This window comes from Copadichromis virginalis, linkage group LG10, assembly GCF_057382275.1.
Source record: "Copadichromis virginalis isolate Kocher_CV1m ecotype Utaka linkage group LG10, C_Virginalis_male_GT1.1, whole genome shotgun sequence".
Lineage (NCBI taxonomy): Eukaryota > Metazoa > Chordata > Actinopteri > Cichliformes > Cichlidae > Copadichromis > Copadichromis virginalis.
Genome location: NC_140627.1, coordinates 13,431,723 through 13,452,577, shown reverse-complemented (window position 1 = coordinate 13,452,577; position 20,855 = coordinate 13,431,723). Strand labels below are relative to the sequence as shown.

The 20,855-nt window shown below is 40.6% G+C and overlaps 1 protein-coding gene across 6 annotated transcripts in view; it reads right to left on the bottom strand.

Annotated features, from left to right (window-relative positions):
* LOC146699978 (connector enhancer of kinase suppressor of ras 2-like) overlaps positions 1-20,855 on the bottom strand; it is a 31,434-nt gene continuing 10,579 nt past the window's right edge. For 2 of the 6 annotated variants that reach the window (XM_085469941.1, XM_085469944.1), the window contains exons 6-22: positions 20,655-20,774; positions 18,556-18,615; positions 18,366-18,434; positions 14,345-14,491; positions 12,841-12,974; positions 9,817-10,019; positions 9,538-9,627; positions 8,589-8,779; positions 8,442-8,490; positions 8,130-8,308; positions 7,960-8,033; positions 5,530-5,601; positions 5,227-5,297; positions 3,992-4,092; positions 3,411-3,891; positions 660-850; positions 2-572 (exon numbers count right to left, since the gene is read on the bottom strand). In XM_085469941.1, the coding sequence (XP_085326067.1) occupies positions 525-572; positions 660-850; positions 3,411-3,891; positions 3,992-4,092; positions 5,227-5,297; positions 5,530-5,601; positions 7,960-8,033; positions 8,130-8,308; positions 8,442-8,490; positions 8,589-8,779; positions 9,538-9,627; positions 9,817-10,019; positions 12,841-12,974; positions 14,345-14,491; positions 18,366-18,434; positions 18,556-18,615; positions 20,655-20,774 (2,280 nt within the window). In that variant the 3' untranslated portion in view covers positions 2-524. Of the gene's footprint in view, positions 573-659; positions 851-3,410; positions 3,892-3,991; positions 4,093-5,226; positions 5,298-5,529; positions 5,602-7,959; positions 8,034-8,129; positions 8,309-8,441; positions 8,491-8,588; positions 8,780-9,537; positions 9,628-9,816; positions 10,020-12,840; positions 12,975-14,344; positions 14,492-18,365; positions 18,435-18,555; positions 18,616-20,654; positions 20,775-20,855 lie in introns of all 6 variants that reach the window. The other 4 variants (XM_085469942.1, XM_085469945.1, XM_085469946.1 and 1 more) reach the window with 2 other exon arrangements.

The window sequence follows — 20,855 nt, the reverse complement described above, 5'->3', positions numbered from 1 at the left end:
TATATATATATATATATATATATATATCATCCTGTACACTCGTACAACAAACATACCCATGAATCAAACACACATGCATAACCAAATGTTGTGCACAATGAGCAGCTGCACACAACTCCAGCATAATGTTCAAACAACTCAACAGAAGCAAAGGGACGTGGCCATGCACTTGAGCAATGATTTAAAAACCTCTCTGACAAATTTCTGACATGGAATCAAAGTGCTTATTTGCCATAAACCCTGGGGGCCTATAACTTATTTCATCAAGCCAGGCATCTTTTTTTGCCTTTTGTTAAAGCCCTCATCCTAAAAAGAAAGCGATGAGGCAAATAGGGATAGCGAGTCTTTGTGCTCCTGCAAGTGGACTGCAGTTGAAGGTGTTGTAAAGGAGAGGAGATGGAGAACCAAGAAGGTAAACAATGGTTTTTGGTGCCTTTCATTTCTGTCACTGGGACACCAGCTGTGTGAAGTGCAGACAGAGGTGTTATAGCTTAGTTGTCACCGCCACACCGATTCTCAACAGGCTACCCTAAAAAACCCAACGATCGATTTGTGTCTTGAAGGGGGACGTTCTGCAAGAAAATAAAAGCACGAATCAGAAATCAGCAAATGCAACTCATTTATAAAACAATAATTCATGCTTAAATGTGTTGTTATACATTGAGTGAACTGTGGAGAATTCGTAAGCGGTGAAGTTTGTCATTCAGCAGGGGGTCGTTAACTCGGCGGACAAACGAGCGCTTGTATTCCAGGCGGTTGGCTGGTCTGTGATCAGACAGGTTTGTCTGCTCCAGGGCACGGTACAAATCTACCAGAGAGTCCGTCTGCATCCTGCAGTCACGTCCATGGCCTGGCAAGACACAAAATGCACCAAAAAACATATATTAGTAAACTAAAGTCGAAACTGAGATTTGTTACCTTTTCACACCCTCTAACAATGCTCCCCCTAGAGTGATTAAAAAAAAACATTTTGCTAATTGGATGAATCAATTCTAGTTTTCATTTTTTACTGATTAGCCTATTGACTAATTATGTAGCCTATGGACGTCTCCCGAGATGAGCAAACATTTCTTTTGTTTTTAAGACATTAGTCAGAGCTACATGTATTATTTGTGCTTTTTTCTTCAGACAGCAATAAAGGAAGAAAAAGGACCTTAAACCTAGGAAACTGGAATCTCATGCATTATTCTAATAAGCTACCCAAACCCCATTTGTCTCCTGTTTTCATGCACTGCCCCCTGTTGCCAACACTCATACACTGCACTCGGGCTCTGATTATGTGAGTTGTCACACACTGTTTTGTATTTTGGAAGCAGGGTGGTACATTCTGAGGCTTTTGGGCTGTGCTTTGAAATGTATCGCGCTTTGTTTGCCGCCTGTTTTGTGTCTGCTTTCTCATCCCTATTGGAAGTGGTGGAGAGACCGAACCCACGGAGCAATAGATAAATGAGGACAAGAAGAGAGGGGCCTTGGGCGAGCTTCTTTATCCCATTCTGAATTCAACATTAACTTGGGCTGAAAGGATTCCTCCTCGCCTCGCCATCCAAACACCGCCGAGAGGCACGACAACATCTCGATCAGGCAAGAGGGAAAAAGGAGAGAGAGAAAGCGAAAGAATGAGCTAGAGAGTGTGCTAGAGAGAAAAAGACAGTGGGCTGCCAAGATAAATCAGTATCAAATAAGACTAAATTTCGTTTCACTTAGACAACTTCCCCGGAGGACTTCAAGGGATGGCGAATGGGCTGGCTTTAAATCCAATCCAATAAAGCAATAATAGCGAGTATTCAACCTCTGACATTTGCTGGCTCTGACTGCCTGTTAGCAGCTTTAATAAAATAAATGATGACAAATAAGCGCATTTGCACAGCCGTGTGCTGATGAAAAGACTGATCTGCATATAACACTGAGCAGGAGAGGCTCTCACAGCAGGACCATTCAGTGATGCTGTTAAGTGTGCGACGTCTTCATCTCTACCTCAACATTTTTGTACCCCCACAAAACTGTCAGATTAGCTCTAGGAACTCTTCATCGCAGCCACCTGTCAGGCTCCAAATGTGTTAATCTGAACTGATTTTCAGTTCAGAGGTATTTAACGCTTTTGATTAAACGTAAGTGGATATTGTTGTTGACCTCTCTTGAATACAGCAGACACGGTGATTATAGCATTGTTTATTGTAAGAGGTGGTGCCTGACTGTCTAAATCGAAGCAATATGCCTCAAATTTGTGAGAAGAATGTCAACTTGTGCTAATAACGAAAAAAATCTTCCCAAGCATATGTGAATAATTCAACCCATCCATAGATTTCATTCATTTTAACCAATTCAGGGTGGAGTTCAGTGGGGTCACAGCCTATCCCAGCTGTCATAGGATGAGAAGTGACGTAGCACCTGAACAGATCGCCAGTCTGGGCTAACGCACAGATTCAGCCAAGTTTTTTCACAGTCATGAATTACCCAACAAATTGGACAGAGAGGCCAAAGCATGCACAGTGAGAACATGCAAACTAAAAGTAGGAGGGCCCCGTCCGGCCAGTGGACTCAAACCCACAACCTTCTTGCTGTGAGGCAGCGCTGCAAACCACTGCAGTTCCACTGCCCTGCCTTTTGAACCATATTACCTGCAGCAGTGAGGCAGGCAATAGTCTGAAGGCAGCTTGCGTTGCACTTTCCAGTTTCACTACCAATCAGTTTCTAGTATTAAGAGATAAATCAATATCTTCCATGCAGACTGTGGGCAGCAGCGGCAATCTACCAATAAGCAAAGCAATCACAAGGACTTTTTTTGTTGCAGTGCCCTCCTAGCAACTAGAAGCAACCACCTGCCAATCATATCATTCTCTAGCAACCACAGGTTGCTAGAGGGTTAGGCCTCAGTCACACAGCTGGTAAGCTTTATTGGTATATAGCCCAAAAATCCATCATTAAACAGTTTTTAGGAAAATAATTATTTTATTAGTTTTTCTGTTAGCTATAGAGTGCAGCAGGATTTTACAGTTTGCACATCTCATTCCCTCATCCATGGTCACTTTGGAATAGGATGTTGGTTTGATGCTGGAAGTAAGGTCTTGGATGAATACGGGGTTTAGACATTTGGTTCTGTAACATGAAATATATAAATAAAAAGCCCACTTAGAGAAGCGTTTTACTTGTCCCAGAAAAGTTTCCAAAACAGTGATTAAATAAGACTTGTTGGGGACACTGTGATTACAATTGTGATTACATTAGCCATAGCAGCATGTTGCTATTGCTTTATAGCCTAATAGTGTTATTAAATCATAAGGGGCTTTGGTGAATTCAAATCCTGTAAAAATGTTATAAAATAAATACAAAAGAGAAGACTGCAACTGTTTGGCTTCTCATGACAGGCAGCATACTGTAGTAAATCTGAAAATTCATATAAGGAATCTGACCTGCATCCCTGGACCGGTCCAGTGGATAGTGCTGCGGTTCCCCCTGATCAGAAGCAGCAGTGGCAGCCAGGATAGCATGGAGGCCGCTGTCCCTGGGAAGTGTGAAGCTGCGAGGTTTTCCTCCTGCCTCTGAATCAATACTGGCCCTGAGGGGCAAGGGCAGGGCTCTGTACTGTTCCTGCAGCAGACTGCGCTGTGCAGGCAGCGTGGCCTGCCTGCGGTACTCCATCGCCAACTGGTCCCTGTCCTGGGATAACAAGGATTCCTCCATGGGAAACGTCTGGAGGTAGTGCATCCGTGTGTTGCTTTCCATCTGGTCGTGCCACGAGTTTCGATGGCTGCTCGTCTTTGGCCCGGGGGAGATGCCATTGTTGCTGCTGCCTTCCTGAGGCTCCGAGCGGAACTCCTCGTGAGAAGAACGAGACTGAAAGGTGTCAGAGGAGGAGAGATGCCCGCGTTTCGGTTCAAGGTAAGGACTCACCTAATTACAAACAGACGTAAGAAAAATAAGGGACGTGTGCCACTGAGGAAAATTCAGTAAATCAACCATAAATTTCTGAACTACAGGCTGACAGACTCACTGAGGATGCTCTGGGATAGGTGTCATAAGGTGGTGGTGGACTGTCCTGTTTGGACATTGAGGGCATTTCCATGTCCTCATGATCACTCTCACTCCAGTAATCTGTCATGTACAAAAGTACTGTTGAGTTAATACTTCTAGGCTCAAGCAAAATCAACTGTTTCTACATGCAGCAGAAAGGGGTAACTTTTCTCACACGCATACAGTTTGCAATCTGAACACCTGCATAAGGTCGGAAAAATCAAACTCTGACTAACAGCTCTGACAAGGGCACTGTGGCAGGAGTGTGGATGGGTAGGTGTGATGTACAAGTCCGGGTCCACTCTGGAGTGTGAAAAAGGATGAATCTAAGATGTGAGAACTTCCTTATAGGTCTTCTGGAGGTGTTATGGTTCTAATTTAGAAACTCTTCTGTAAAGCAAAAGACCCTGTTTTCATGAAGCTTGTGATAAACCTGCTCTCACCCACCCACCCATGCAAGGTTCCTACGTAGGCTCCTCTAAATAGCGCAAGGGTTAGTTACATTATTTCCGGTCCATCTTTAAGAAGCTGAAGAAGTTATTCAGCCCCTTAAAATTACTATTTATACTCAGCACGACGAAGCGATTCTTGAATCTGATGTAAAGCGGAAGTACAACGCCTCTGCTGCTGATCTAAATCTGTATATTGAATCCTCTGCATCTGGTCTTGTTTTTCCAGGCCATAGCATCAAATTTACTCTGAGCCAAGTTATAATTTTCAAATCCCCAATTCATTTCCTTGTAATTCTTCTAAACTTTGACAGTCAAATAAATAATTAATGAGCTCATCTCCCAGTGGAAAGATTCAGACAAAGAAGTCTTTACTTTAAAGCAAGTGAACCAAACTAAAGAAGCAAGAATTTAAATGGAGTCATCTCTACAGTCACTTTTTTTTAAAGAAACGTTAATGTTGGAACAACCAGTTTTGTCCATTTGTGGTGCAAAAGTTGTTGCACCTCCAGTTCTAAACAGTAAAGACAGGAGCTTAATTACTGCTGTGAGCCTCTGACAGCAAATCAAAACCTCTGCCAAATGAAGACTAGGCAAAATAATTATTCACGCATTTGTTTCAACTTTTATGTACGTAATTCCTCAATCGAAAAGCAACAGCGTGACGCCCCACTGCTTAGAAATCATCAGTTTTATATAACTGTTGACCTGTAACAGCTGAAGAAATTCTTGCAGCACCGTGAACACAGACTGTGACTAATCTCACCTTGGTCTTGGCGCATTTTCTCCTGCTGCTCAGAGTAGCCTGCCACTGCCATACTGAGACGACTAAGCCACCTGTGGGGGAGAACAACAGCACTGACGCACAGCATTTCAACATCCAATGAAACATCTCATACCAGTGTGTGTGTGCGTGTGTGTGTTCAACTGGTTGACTAATAAACTTACAAAACTACTTTGTTTCAAACAGAGAGGGCAGTCTATTAGTAGGGGGATTCAGTTTGCAGACAGTATGGGTTTAAATGTTTGGGGAGTGTGCAATACGGCTATAAAAGCCTCATTAACTCACCGGGACATGTCGTCTACATTTTCCGCAGCAAAGTAGAAGGTCTTTATCTTCGGATGGCAAGCCTTGAAAGCACTAAAAGGGACATATTTAATCACACGTAAGCAGAAGGACAGCAACGTATGGCTCACATTTCCATGTGAATGCTGTCGACTGGAAAAATAAACCGACACATGGCCGTGCATATACTGATTCATGCTGACACCAAAACAGCAAGACTGCGCGTCATGAGATAAAGCGCTTTGATTATTTTGGGGAGTTGCACAAGTTGGAGTCAGCCTCATGAAGTACGATTCCATTTATATACAGTCACAGTCTTCAACCCAAAAGCTGAAGGGCATCATTAAGATAAATAATTAAGATAGAGCCATAATTATTAAACACAACTCCGAACCCTGTAATATTCCTGTTGTTTAACTCAGTACTGAACAGCAACTCATCAAGTCATACATCCTTCTGTTTATCTCATTCGTGGTTGTGGGCGTTAGAGAATATCCCAGCTATCACTCGGTGACAGGCAGGGGGCACCCTGCAGAGGTCGCCTGTCACAGTGCAACTACAGAGAGACAGACAACCGCCTATTCATGCTCAGGTTTACCCCTATGGCCAATTTGGAATTGCCAATTAATCTCACATGTCTAGACTGTGGGAGGAAGCCAGTATACCCAGTGAGAACCCATGCAGGCACCAGGAGAACATGTAGACTCTACACAGAAAGGCACCAGCTATCTAGCAGATTCAAACTCGACCATGAGGCAACCATTGTACCTACTGTACCACTATGACAAAACCCATCTAATCCTTCACTCCTAATGATTTTAACTCTTTAAGCTCACAGTAAACCGCAGCAAAACATCATTTCGACTGTTGTAAACGGTCCGTGAGCCAAATGCAGCCAAATTTGATCTTAAGTGAGCCAAACCACTGAAACATTTAACTACACTTCAATTAGTAAACTTAACTACACATTAATTCCCTGATACATAAATATCCAATTTAATCCAAATGTTGATTTGTCACCAGTTCAAAACAACAGTCACTCCAAGGCCTTTTATATTCAAATATAATATAAAGTAATATAAGAAAAACAAGTGCCAGAAATCTCTCAGGAAGACTGTTTGGGCTTAAATTATAAGAAATAAATATATAAATTTACTATTTGTTTCTGGTAGCACACTGACTAGACAGTCCTCACATTCAAAAACATTAAAAACAAACATAAAGGATGTATTATTTTTGTTGACTGACTGAAAATGTTTTATTTATTTATTAATTAATTAAGTTAGCTTGTTTTGTTACTGTGGGCCAATTGTAGAAATGTTGGTGTAACATAAATAGTCATGGGCAAGGTATTTATCAGTAGGAAAAGCTGTAAAACTTACGCCCTGCTTAACAGTTTCCAAAGCTGTTCAGTGGGCTGTATTGGAGTCATTTGACATCCCTGGTCTAGACCAGCAAAATTTTGGAGAATTTTCTTTTCTTTCAAGTTAAAATTAGAAAGAATAGCTCTTAAAATAACCAAAAGTTAAATTTATTTTTCTAATTATACAGAAAAACCTAAATAAATTTCTTCCCTAAAACATAGTACAAGCTATAGCTCCATTAAGCCCACTGTAGTAAAGGAAGGTAGTTATGCAATGATACCAAACGCAATTTTTGTGAGGCAGCCATGCTCCAATTAAGATAGAAATCACCTTATTTTCTAATCCTGCACACAGTTTGCAGTGTTTCGTATCTGCCTGTCTTTATCTTAAAACTTACAGTTTTGCCCCAATCATCAACTACGTCACAGCCTTCCCCTCTTACTCAATTACTAAATGCATGTGCACATACTCATCACGCTTCCAGCCCTCCATCTGTAACCAGAAAGCACTCCGGGCCCAAAAAGCCCCACAAGAATTTCTTAGAATTATTTCAAGTTTGACTCATAAAATGTGTCACACCCTTCTTCAGTGACATTTTCAGTCAGCAGACTTTTTAAAGATCTTTGTTACTGTAATATTTCATGTTGTAGTAATATACCAAAAACTATTAGTACAGCTGCTGCTTCAGCAATTTCTCTCTTGTCTTCATAATTTCAGATTTAAATTAACATCTTAAACTAAATAACATCTGCTGTGCTGTCAGAATATTGCCTATTTGTGAGTCAGGCACTCGATCCCACCACTCTGAATGGTCAGTCCATTAAATTTTCAGTATAGAGCTGTATGAAAAGCTTAAACAAATTACATATTTTGCTCATTTCTCGGGTGAAAAGATAAAATCTGGCCCAAAACAGACATTAAGAATGAGCCCATTTTCTTGCCAGGAACCAGTTTGCAGAAGATAACCGCTTAACTGATGTTTATAGGGCTGTGTACAAATATGTGACATGCCTAAATGCAAAAGAAATGCACATTTATATTTGGTGTTCAGGTAAAAACAGGCACTCACAACTTCCTTCTGCATTCAGTGGCACGATCTATCTTAAACTCTGGTAGGCTGACGAAGCCCTCCGCCTTCTCATCCTGAGATAAGCAAACAGAGAGTCAATTCAAAGTTCAGCTTGAAGAATGAAGTCTAAAACGTATCAATTGCTCTTTTATGGGAACGATCATATTCACCTCCTCATTCATGTACCAGTACAGACACGTGTCTTTCAGGATGAACCAGTACTTCTTCCACTTCTGCGAAAAATAGGTTTTAGCGTCTTTCTTTTTCCACAGCCAGCCCTGACAGTCGCCCTGACCCAAGTCCCTGCAGGAAATCCGCCGTTTGCTGATTGAAGTGAGAGGACTTCCAGCTGCAGGCACCAGCAGGGGAGCAGAACAGAGGAGGGGGCTCAGAAAACTCTACTTATGAAGCACCTGCTTATATAAGGATTTGAGTACAAGTGAGCATGCACATAAAATTCAATCCCAGAAAAATGATCCTACCTTTACCCTTTTTCTTTGATCTTGAAAGCAATGAGGATCGTTCAAAAACCTGCGAAATTAAAACAAAACACATGACGCCATGAAATAAATCCCGGTGTGGATTCTGACAAAGAATGATTTCACTTTTCGTGGACAGGACAGACTAACGTGATACAAGGATGCAGAGTCAGAGCTAGACGTGGACCGGGAGACTTCCATCTGGAGGGCAGGGACGAGTGTGTAATGGGTCGGGCTGGCTCCTCGCTCGGTCTTCCTCCTGTTCTGACTCAGGCTGCGACCCAGGAGGAAGTCTTCGTGTGAGGTCTTGTCTTCGCTCTCAAAATGCATCAGAGAATTCTCTGCAGGGACACAACAGAGGCAGACTATTATACACATCACAACAACCCAAAACTGATTTATATTTTTTTTCCTTAAATCCTAACGACACGCTCTTACTAACGTCAATAAACACCGAATCTGCTGCCTATCGGCAAGACTTTGGTTCAAGACTTTCCACTTAAAATATGTGAAAAGTGTTAAAACATCTACCAAGGAAGCCGTTGTCAGGCAGGAAGCCCTCAAAACTTCCAAATACTGCCTCTTGTAGATAAATATAGCTCCATCACTTTTTCTGAAAAGCCCAAAGGAGCAACATATCAGCAGCATCCTCAGAGGAAACAAACACATCACTCAAGTCGTTGTTTGAGGCTGAAATAAAGCAATTCAGTCTCCTCCCACTCCATTTACCACCTAGCTCAACAGTCACCAGCAAAATGTGAAAATCTTAGGAAAATATATTTATACAGTTGCCAAAGCAACAGCGTACTTTTTATATCCAAACTCGGAGGCACGGCGAAGCTGAGAGGGAAAAAGAAACAGAGAGAGGGATGAAGAGGGGGGAGAGCTGTGATAGATAATGAACATATGGAGGAGATACAGGCAGGAGCTGATATCCAGCATGTTATCAGTTTTGACAGGCCAGCTTATCCTTCTACTTTTTGGCTGGGAGATCTGAGAGGGTGAGGATATTATGAGATCTCCTCCCACTCACCTCAGCTTCCTCTGTCCCTTTCTTCCTCCCTTTCTTTTTCTCTCTTTCCCACTGCCTCCCACTCACCTCTCCTGCTCTCTCTCTTCAGCTTGGCCAGGTCTTCGTTGTCTCCCACCCAGTTGTATTCCACTGGCATTGATATGGGCCTTAGCCTCCCTAGAGCAAGGAGGCACAGGGAACGGCAATATTACACAGCCTGCCCCCACACACAGACACACACGCACATACACACACACACACAAATCAAAAACACCTAGAAACATTAAGACGTCACATCTGCACGGCTTTAAATTCTTGGCTCCCACGATTACAGCGGTGAATCCTCGGATGAGGCAGAGGTCTTACCGTAGGTGGGCGTGCTCCCCCTGCGGACTGATGCACCCTCTTGGTTCTGGTCGTACTCGTAACAGTACAGTATAGTATCCTCCTCCACCAGAGGAAATCGCCTTCGACACTCCTGATCCAAGTAGGAGTTTGGTGACTCAGATCCCTCTGCCACATGGACATCTGATTGAGGATCATCATCCGGCAGACTTCCCTTGTCATCTCTTCGGTAACAGAAAGCAGGAAGTCATTTTATTGTCAGGGTTTGGAATAAGATCAGAGAGAAGACGTTGTTCTGCTCCGAGCCCATCTGTCCCCATTGGAGATATATATTTTTGTATATACTTAGATTTCTTGGGGCTAAATCATTTCCACTGCCAATGTACTTTAGTTTTGAACAAACATTACTCAAACAGGAGTAATCAGAATCAGAATCAGAATCAGAATACTTTATTGATCCCTGGGGGAAATTATTTTTTGTTACTATATTCAGCTGCAGATTCCTACACATTTTGTGCTCTAGTTTTTATGGTATTAGGTAGTGTTTACGCAATTACACGTGTATTAAGTCAAACAAAGCACAGCACAGAGAAAATAATCAGGGAAATAGCAGCAGGGAAAAATAAGGAGCACATCTCCCCATTCAACACCTTTTTTTTCTCAACAGCAGTGGTCAATTTATTATCAGTTTTGATGGTTTTAATGGTACAAGTCCAGGTATTTTAATGGTATTTATTCATGATTTTAAATTCATAACACATATTGTTGTAGCTATATTCCCTTTCTTTAAACCAGTTGCAAATAGTGATCACTAACATGAGATTTCTAACATGCATCCACTGAGGACAAATACAAACTTCATATATTTAGCTCAATAATGCTCACCAGCCTGATTTGGCATTTGGGGATATCCAAAGTAAGTAAGATTCATCCTCTTGGGACAATACATTCAGTAAAACATTACACAGAAACAAATATCTCTGGGTAAACAATACTAATCGTGTAGCTTTATTAGTTATTATCTGTAGTCGCGTGTTGGAGCTGACCCTGGGAAATCAAAGCTTTCAAGCATCAGTCAAAAATTCACGATTTCTCTATGACTCTCAGAGGAGAGCGTTTCTTTATCCACAGAACACGATGCACTGTGTTTGTTGTTTGCATATGAGAGAAGCTGAAATCTGAGGAGGAACTAATTATTACTCGTGTCACCAGTCGAGCCTTTCAATATGTGACATGGCTCCGTTCTTGTGGGAACTTTGTGACAAGAGTGTGGGAGAAGCACCTGCAGCCACCGTGAGGTGCAACAAGCTGTCTGCATGTTCAGAAGTTTCACTGTAAAGCTTATCCAAATGTTGCGCATCATATTTGCTACCAAACAAAAAGGAAAACAAAGACTCTCACTGTCTCATTTTCTCTCTTAGTCCCACTCATTCCTGTAGAGTTAATCCAAACAGCAGAGGGTACAGCTAATGAGCTAGGCTAGATATTGTAGTAGAAAACTCAGACTGATATCATTCAATAGCAATGAATGCAGCAAACTAACCTATTTAAAATGGGTAATCCTGTGAATTTCATTGCATGGCATCATTTACTCTTTTTATGTATTTACAAGTTGTCAAAAAAGTGGCAAAGTGGCAAAAAAAAATGGGTGAAATTAGACTGAAAAGTTTTGACAAATCAAACTGATGGGTAAAATTTTAATCACCAAACAATTTTCTTGGGGAAACCTAACATTTTGTCAGCCAACACATGGCTTTGACTTAATGCATTAAGACACGTAGACATAGTCAAGAGAGCGCGCTGAAGTTCCAACCAAGCATTGGAAATTATTTATGTGACTTTAAACGTGGCAGGGCTGTTTGGTGCCACACAGAATGATCTGAGAATTTCAGAAACTGCTGATCTGCTGGGATTTGGTACGGAAAAAAGAAAATGTCAAGGAGCACCACTTCTCTGTGTGAAAATGCCATATTGATGTAATTCTCCTCTGTCAGGGGCCAGAGGAAAATGACCAGTGCGCATCGAGCCAATAGCAACTTTTTAAAAACCAAGGTATGCGGAAGAGGTCAATCAAACCCTGAAGTAGACAGGCAACAGCAGAAGACAAAACATGCTGCCACTGCCAATCAGCTAAGAACAGGAAACTGAAGCTACGATTCACACAGCCTCACCAAAATTGGATAAGACTTGGAGAAACATTGGATGCTCTGATGAGTCTCAGTTTCTGCTGCAACACTCAGTTAGTAGGGTCAGACCTCACATGAAAGCATGGAACCATGCTATATTAATAGTTCAGGCTACTGCTGGTGGTGTAATGGTGTGGGACATATTTTCTTAGCACACTTAGTGCCAATTGAGCCTCATTTAAACACCATAGACTACCTGAGTATTGTTGCTCACCATGATTCTGATGGGTGCTTTAAGCAGGATACCACCCAATCACAATCCCACCCATCACAAAGCTCAAATCATCTCAAACTGGTTTGCTGAACATGACAACGACTTGACTACTCACAGTTAACAGATCTCAGGCCAACAGAGCATGTTTGGGTTGTGGTGAAACGGGAAGATTCAAATTATGGATGTGCAGCTGATTTGCAGTTTGCAACAACTGTGTGATATAATCCAGTTAATATGCACCAAAATCTCTGAGGAACATTTCCAGCACCTTGTTGAATCCATGCTATGAAGAGTTAACGCAGTTCTGAAGGCACAAATGGGTCCAACCTGGCACCAGCAAGGTGTAATTAATGAGTCAGTGGTTGTTTTACATTAAAGATTTCTCAAAATATGAACTGTGCATTCCTTTTTGTTCTTTTTTTCACATATTTTTCATTGTTTTTCACCTCTATCTTTTAAAACAGACTCCCCTCCTCTCACTGCCATTGTTGATACAACGGTACACCTTCACTCAATAAAATAACATGACTGTGTCGTACATAATGTGCACATAAAAACACTGCCCTGTAGTCACACTTAGAGCAGAAAACTCTGGTAGCTTTTGCAAAGCAAGCAAAGTTTTCTGTGTTTTACATCTGCGTTCACCTGGGGGTGTAGGGCTCTGCTGGAGGAGGGGGAATGTAGAGGTCCTGCAGGGCGCAGCTACTCCTCCTGGACGGAGTGCTTAAAGTGCTGGTCGGCGTAGCGACACTGCTGCTGGGGCTCTGAGGGAAGATTGGCTGTGTGTAAGTGAGTGTATGTGTATGTGTGAGCATGTGTGAAAGACAGAGAAAAAGGCAGACAGAGAGAAAGCGAGAGAAACAGTTACAGGGACCGACACAATGAAAATTTGGAGCTCACAGCAGTTCAGTCAGTCAGTTCGGGAGTGTTCACTCTGTTCAGACTGTGCAGCTGAGCATCTCAACCATGAAATGAGCTGTGTACTGTACGTTTCTGATGCTTTAGTTCTAACTGGTGCACAGAGGAAGAGAGGCTGGCGTGCGGTCTAGTCATCCCTCTTAGTCAGGTCAAGGAGGATCTGGCCGTAGCCTACTTTGCTTGTTATGTACAGTAGACTGTTTTCTAAAGAAAACATGTCTTTGTGTTTAAGCACCACAATGTAAAACAAATTTGCCGAATGTATTGTAAGAATAAGAATATGCAACATCGTCAGCTTAACTTGAATAGTCGGAGAAATGTAATCCAATCGCAAGAAATCATCGACTTCCAAAAAAAAAAGGGTTTTCAACAATAGAATACTAATAAGACATTACTCAAACTATGCTGCATAAACTCAGCGCTGACCAATAGCTGAGATGTAACACTGAGTGGTCTGTGTGCTCCATCATAAGACCATTATATGAGTCACCGCGCAATGTTCTTTTCAATAACTTAGCAGAATACCTTGACATTTTAAATTTTAGTCACAGCTCAGATCAGAAAACACCACAGTCTCTGGTTGGCTTTTTTCTTTTTTTTTGCCCCAGAAAAATGCCAGCGACATAGCAGATTCGATTTAGGTGGAGAAGAAGAATGTGAGGACGTGAAGGGGGAGGAGGCTGAGCAGCACTGCGCTTCAGGGCCTCAGGGGGAGAAAACATTTTCTCTGGAATGGGACTCAAAGAAAGGCTGGACTACTTTAATACACGTCCCTCTCATTTCCACCCATTCTGGCGCAGGCACACGGTCCTAATATTGTAATTGGTTTGGCTGAAGTAGGACAACAGATGCCACTTAGGGCTGAAATGTCAAAATCTGTATGGATCATGCTGGGCATCAGTTAGTCAAAAGAAGAGTGTTTGAGATTTGTAAGGTGCATTACAAACATGTAATAATTGATAAAAAAAAAAAAAGTGTTAAAGTCAAAAGTTATGATCACAAAGTGGGTGGAGTCAAGTGGATTAGTTTGGACGCTACTCTACAAGCAGATTCATGTTACACTCTCATTTTATATTCTACCTATTTTAGGGTGATCGCATTTTTTGGTGTTTAGCTTTGTACGTTTATATTCACCACAGGCACAGAGATGAACACAAGCGAACAACATCAACAGCCACACAGAGACATGAATGAAAGCTATATCTGTGGAGCATGAAGGCAGTCATCATACCTGCAGAGCTAATGGTTTCCATCTCATGTTTTTCAGCAGAGCAGGGGTTGACGTGAGCGTGCTCTGGGGGCATTTCTTCAGCGTCAGGGTGACACCTGCAGGATCTCCACGCAACAAGTTCACCAGATTTTTCAGCTGCCAGCCCACCTAGTGTACAAGAATAGCTCAATAAGGGTTTCCTCAACCCACACGGGCATTTTAATGCCTTAGACTGCAGAAATAACTGGAAATATTGCCTAGACTAAATAAACAGGGAGTGTTTTGTTTTTGTTGTTTTTTTGCCATATGTATTAGTGAAGTTTACCTTTGCATATTTGAGAATATGACCGTCATCATGTAATCAGTTTTTTACTATTACACAGAAATTTTCATATAACTAGCTGATGGACTGTTAAGCTATTGCATTTCTAAAAATTCACCTTCATCTGCCAGATGCTCATGCTGCAGTATCTGTCTCTGTAGACTCACATATGTAGCGATCATTATAGAATTTAATAGGTGGGCTCTAAAGTTTGTTATCTGAACAATATTGAAATATGGTTGTAATGTATCCTTAAGTTCCAGAGTTATGCTCCTGAATAATAACCAGAAGAGTTCTTACAGAAAAACTTGACTAAATTTGACATTTGTCCATTACTTTATTACTTTATCATTCAATACTATTAGACATTTATGTGAAAAATGTAACAATTTTTGAGTTTTGGATCCAACCAGAACATCAATGATACTAGTAGCTCACCCAGTTCAAGATTCATGACAATTAACAGGTTAAAATGCCTGTAAAAAGGACAAAGGTGACATTAATCTTGAGAAGAGTGTGGGCAAAGACCCGTTAGGTGATCATTGTGTGTAAGTTTGTTTAAATTCTGACCAATACTTTAGCAGGAGGCGTGAGTCTTATGAGCTGTGGTTGGACAAATGGATGGGTTATCAATGGACCCCTTACCATGGCATAAGCTCATTGGTTCTTGAGCCAGATGAGCTTAAAAAGCATGTTTTGTTTTTTTAAAATGGTATAAATGAACAGCTGGACCAAACCTGAACAAATTTCTTCAAAAAATTCCTGAGACAGTCTGATCATGAAAAGGGGAAGGATGCGGGTTTAAAACATAATGTCTTCAGTGATGCTATCATCAGAGAGGAGGCATAAGAAGCTGATATTTCAGTGTAACAATGCCACATTTAGTCTTCTTATTAACTGTCTGTATTTCAGGTAGTTTCCATTCACGATTTGAAGTCATTTCTTTATGTCTAATCTTTTTTTGAAGTTCAGTTCACCAGAAAATGCGAGCTGTTTTATTTGAGGTGCTGTTACTTTGTTATTTTGGTAATGCACATGGATCCTGATGGTTGACAACTGTAGCACAGCCTGCAGCCCTCTGAGGTTCATGTTGATGATGATGTTTAATGCAAAGCTGGATGCCTCAGGGCATCTTGCACGCCTCCTGCCATGTTGTGGTACAGCCTGATGTTGTGTGTTGCGAACAGCTGCATGCCATGTAAATACTCTTTAACCCAGTTTTAATGATATTTGGCACAAATAGCATCCCGCCCAGAGAAACACTCTCTGCTGCTGAACCAAATATGCCAGGTCCAGTTTGGGGAGGAAAATAAAAAATTCCCCCGCTCGGTCAACCGCACTGAATTTTCAGTATGTCTCGTGTATTTCAAGCACCCTGAAGTACCAGACATTTTTCAGCCTCTGACCTGGCAATCACTTTGTTCCTTGCCAAGTAATTTTTCACCCTTACAGCCACTACACAGAAATTCTTCACAGAAAGTGCATTAAAGACATAGACTGACTGAACAGGCAGACAGACAGACACTTTGCTTTTATTCTTTATTCTATGGTAGAGAAAAAAATGTTCTTCTGTGCGAAGACAAAAAAGTGTTTATTTAAAACAGTAAATCCCTGATTTTCAGCTTTTTAAGCTGTTTACTTGGTAAAGAAATGCTCTGCTTTAAAGTGTTTCTTATACAACATCAAGTCATTGGTTTCTTCCTTTTGTTTCATCTCACTGGAAATTCAGATAAAACTCGTGAGCGTTAAAATGTACCATAGTGTATGTGATATTTTATGTGTTTGAAGCTTTTCATTTAATGGCCATTCCTGCACCAGACTCTATCACTGTTGTCACGAGTTATTTACTTCTGTGTGCACAACACCACCAAAATAACCTACAAATTAGCAAACCCTTAGGTCTTTCTACATGTTTTCAAGTTAATCACAAGGCAGAGCATTTTTTTTTCTTCATTCGTTTCCTTTGATGTAACTCGTTTGCTTTAGCTGCCATTTCTACATCCACTTCTTATGAAAAAAGATGCTCAGATCCAGTGAACTCTGCTCTGTGTCTTTTTGCTGGAGTACTCCCTACTGCCTTAATTATAAATCCCTCAACTATTTATAACATGCCTTGTTTTTTTTCACTTGGTGGTGTTTTCGTCCTTGAGTATTAAGATATTTAACAACTTTTCTTTATGACTTGTTATCTCATTTTCCTGTAAGAAGAGATGGTGGCAGTAATCTGGGCCATCACAGACAAATCTAGTTCAATGCAGTTTCTCTAAACCCTCAAAGGAACGTTTGTGAACAATCAGCCGTAATTAAGTTGCTCTACACTGTGCCATAATAAATTAAATGCATTAACAATGTTTAAGCTGATTTAAGCGATGTTTATGAGTAACAGTGGAGTTTTAGCTCAGCATGTAACTCTACTGCAGTAATGTATTGCCTACTTAGGCTGCTGCAAGAGTCCATCCTCTGTTTGAGAACACCTATTACTCAGTCCTACCCCACATACTAATTTCGGGCAACCAATACATCATAATCGTGTTGTTTAGAAAGAGCTGAGAATGTCTTGCAAATCAGTCTGCAAAATCACTCAAATCATTTATACTATACTTCAAGGCCCTATTTCAATTAGCTGTTTCTGTGTTGGGCTTATGTAATGCTAATATTTACATTACTATGACAGGCTAAAATAGCTTCCGTAGAAGTTTTGTTTGAATACATTGCATTTTCCTTTGGTGCCCCATGAGGAGCATGACTCTGACTGACGCATGCTTCGGTAAAATGAAAATCAACTCTGCATTTCCACTTTTTCTCCAAAACATGGCTGCATTCAGTGGGTGACTTGACTGACTGAAATGAATCTGACTTGAGCTGTGTAATTATCATAAATCTCGCTGTTGCACACACAAGTAGCAATTATTTTAAACAATGGGTGCTATATTTAAATTCAACGCTACGGAAAAGTGAAAGTTGAAAGTTTTTTCCCTTTCATTTCTGCTCATCATGCTGTGTACGCTGCAGAAACAGACATTTTGTGCAGTTATGCCTCTCACTGACAGAAACAATGGCAATTACTTTGGCTGATAAGTGCTCATGCTGAATCTGGGGACAGCTGAGAACAATTTGAGGTCAAAAAGCCATGTATTGAAATAAAAAGAATGAACAGCAACATCCCCACTTTGAGCCTGGATTATACACTTTATTATTTCCATTTCCCATCTGCTTTTCAGTTCTTTTCTGCTATCTATTAAAAAAAAAGAAGAAGAAGGCTAAAATTTGGTAGTTGCATTCAGGTGCATCGCAACTAGCAAGAATCGTCTAATTATCAAGAAAAACAATGTGTGTGTACCACTAGTTTCTAGGAACGAAAACAGAACTCTCGCTAGCACAAGTTACCTTTTTGAAGCAGGTACCTCTTGATCTGCTTTTAACAGAAAATCCAACTGACCCCATGATAGCCCTCAAAAACTACTATGAGAGACACTACAGCCAGTATCCTAGACAATAACAGTTGAGCTGCAGTGGCTCATAAAAGCACTGAACTGCAGGAGCGTATAAAACAACAGCATGCATTCATAATTTCTTTATGTATGTAAAAAATATGTCAAAATTAAACAAACATTTGCATAAATAATCTGCAAATGCAATGCAAATAACGTGCAAATTCAAATAACACAAATTTTCTTTTAAAAACAACAATAATAAGGCAGAGAAAGAACACGACCATACCACTGTCTGATGATTGACCTGAATGACTTCATCTCCAGCATGGATTTTCTTGCAGCGGTCAGCCAGTGACTGATGGAAAAACAGAGAGACCGAGTCATTAAAAGCAGCTCTGATTCAAGTAAAGTATAAATAGTGAACGAACAGTGAGGTGAAACTCTGCAAAGGTGAGCAGAAAGACATTTGCACTTACTCCCTCTGTGGTGCCGGTGATCACATGCAAACCATCATATGTTGATTTGATATACATGCCCTGTGGGAATATAGCAGATATGTAAATGACTGCCTTGTAAAGCACAGCATTAGGAGTCAGCATCATCTGCACCTCAGCTCAGCCCCGCAGTCATTTACAGTACAGACTACTCCATATTTGCAAATCTCCATTTGTTTTAATCTGCTTGTGGTGCAAAACTGGTAGAAAATCTGGGTTTTTACTCAGTGAAAGCCTGAGAGGGAAAGTGCTTTTATACACATCTCAATTTGTTTCAGTAGTCTTAAACAACTAGAGGAAAGTCATAAAATATCACACGGGTGCACTTTCTTTAAATGCACAGAACACTCTGCAAACTTGTGTCATGTAACGAGTCCCTCGCAAGCAGATTAAATCAAAGATAAATGATTGTTTATCTGCAAATACTTTTAGTCTGGTGCTGCAAAAAGAAAAAAAAAAACCTTCAAGGCTTTCACTAAAAGGGGTCAAAAGTACAAGACAAACAAACACACAACTATTTACACACAGATATGCATGAAAATACATGCATAACTATGTGACACACACACACACCGAGTCACACGCAGAAACGTAGAAGCAGCATGCCAGTCTTCAAGATGAGTGGAAGAGGTTTATTTTTAGGCTACTTGACCCACTGTTGTGTTCAGGTTTCACTGAACGGATGAAAGAACTTCCATGCCCAATGCTAGCGTTTATGTGTGGGGGGTGGGGCTTTCACTGTGGCCCCAAGCAAGGAGCTTGTGCCCGAGTGTAGGTCAGTGCAAAGATGGAGTCCAACAAAGGGGAGCGTTTATATACAGTGCAAGAAAAGTATTCTCTGCTTCTAAACAGTTATATACAATCCTAAAAGTAAGTGCTAACAGAATTGCCGGTTGCTGTATTCTATTTGCTTGCATTTCACTCATCTGAATATGGCCAATATGTTGTTTTTATGTCACATTTTATCCACTGACTCACATGCCCACCAGCTCAGCAAAACCTAGTTTGGGGTCAGCTAATGTGAGTTACATTAGATATCGTGCTGAAAAGCAGCACGCAAGGTTTAAAATCTACAATCCATATTTCAGATGTTCTGTTTGCTTTGAAATGCAATTTTGGTCATTCCCAGAAAACTTGACATGACATTATTATCCCCTAGTTGAAATTCCAGAGATAGATATGACAAAAAAAAGTAATCAAAAGAAAAATTGTATGCCTACTTCTTGATGCCTCTACAGGTATGTACAGATAACCAAATATATATACAGCTGTAGTCAGGCTTGACCAAGCCTTTAATGAAAATAGCCTCTGTATGCTTCAAAAAGTAAGTGTGTGCTGTTCCATTAGAAAACTGTATTTATAAAAACTTTAACTGGAAAATCAGGCAAAGTTAGTACTGGGCTTGAGCAGAAATATGTTCGCAGTGAGTAAGAGAAACGCTTAAGAGAATTTGCACATGCCATATTTGTATAAAACAAAATACTCTGTCATGCTGTTTAATCGTCATTAGTACGATTCACATTAGTAAGTTTTGTACTTTACTGTTTTGGCTTTTCCCTGTGTTCATCAAACCTGAAAAACAATTTAACATCTTGATATTTTAAGTATATTTCAAGTTTGTGAAAAGTATATTGAAATGCTTGTTATGTGTATTTGTTATGTACGCCTTGTTACGTATAGTGAAGTACAAGGTGTGTATGCCTGGGATTACTGTGTGATAGATGAACCACTCCTAAGAAATACCTACAAATTTCTGCCTTTCCTGTAATTATTAGTTAATCAGCTATGTGGCTATGTAGTCTACATAAAATGTGTCATTTATTTGTTGACTTATTATAGTATCTTTTCAAACTAATAAGAATTTATTACGTACTTATTATTATTTTACAATAAAGCAGCATGAATGTTTCTGCTGGGTTTCTGAAGCTACACCAAAAAAATCCTTTAAAAAAGTTCTTTCAAATCTAGATTTCATAAGTCTTGAAAAAGTGAGATACAAAATCTGAGCTGGATAATTAAAACCGAACCCCTTTCCCCAAAACGGGTGTGATTCTGAGAGTCTGAGGGAGGGTCACTCTTACCAAGCCTTCAGTGGATTTTATGTTGGGGAGCTGCACAACCTCCAAATGTGCAGACTGGGACACCATGGGATCCGAGGAGAGCGAGATAATTTGGTCGCACACTTCAGACAGTGTTTTACACTGCGGAGGACACATTAGGGATAAATACAATCTTCAGGCTTGCACATATTAGTTTAATTATTTCTTCGATAGAACAACATT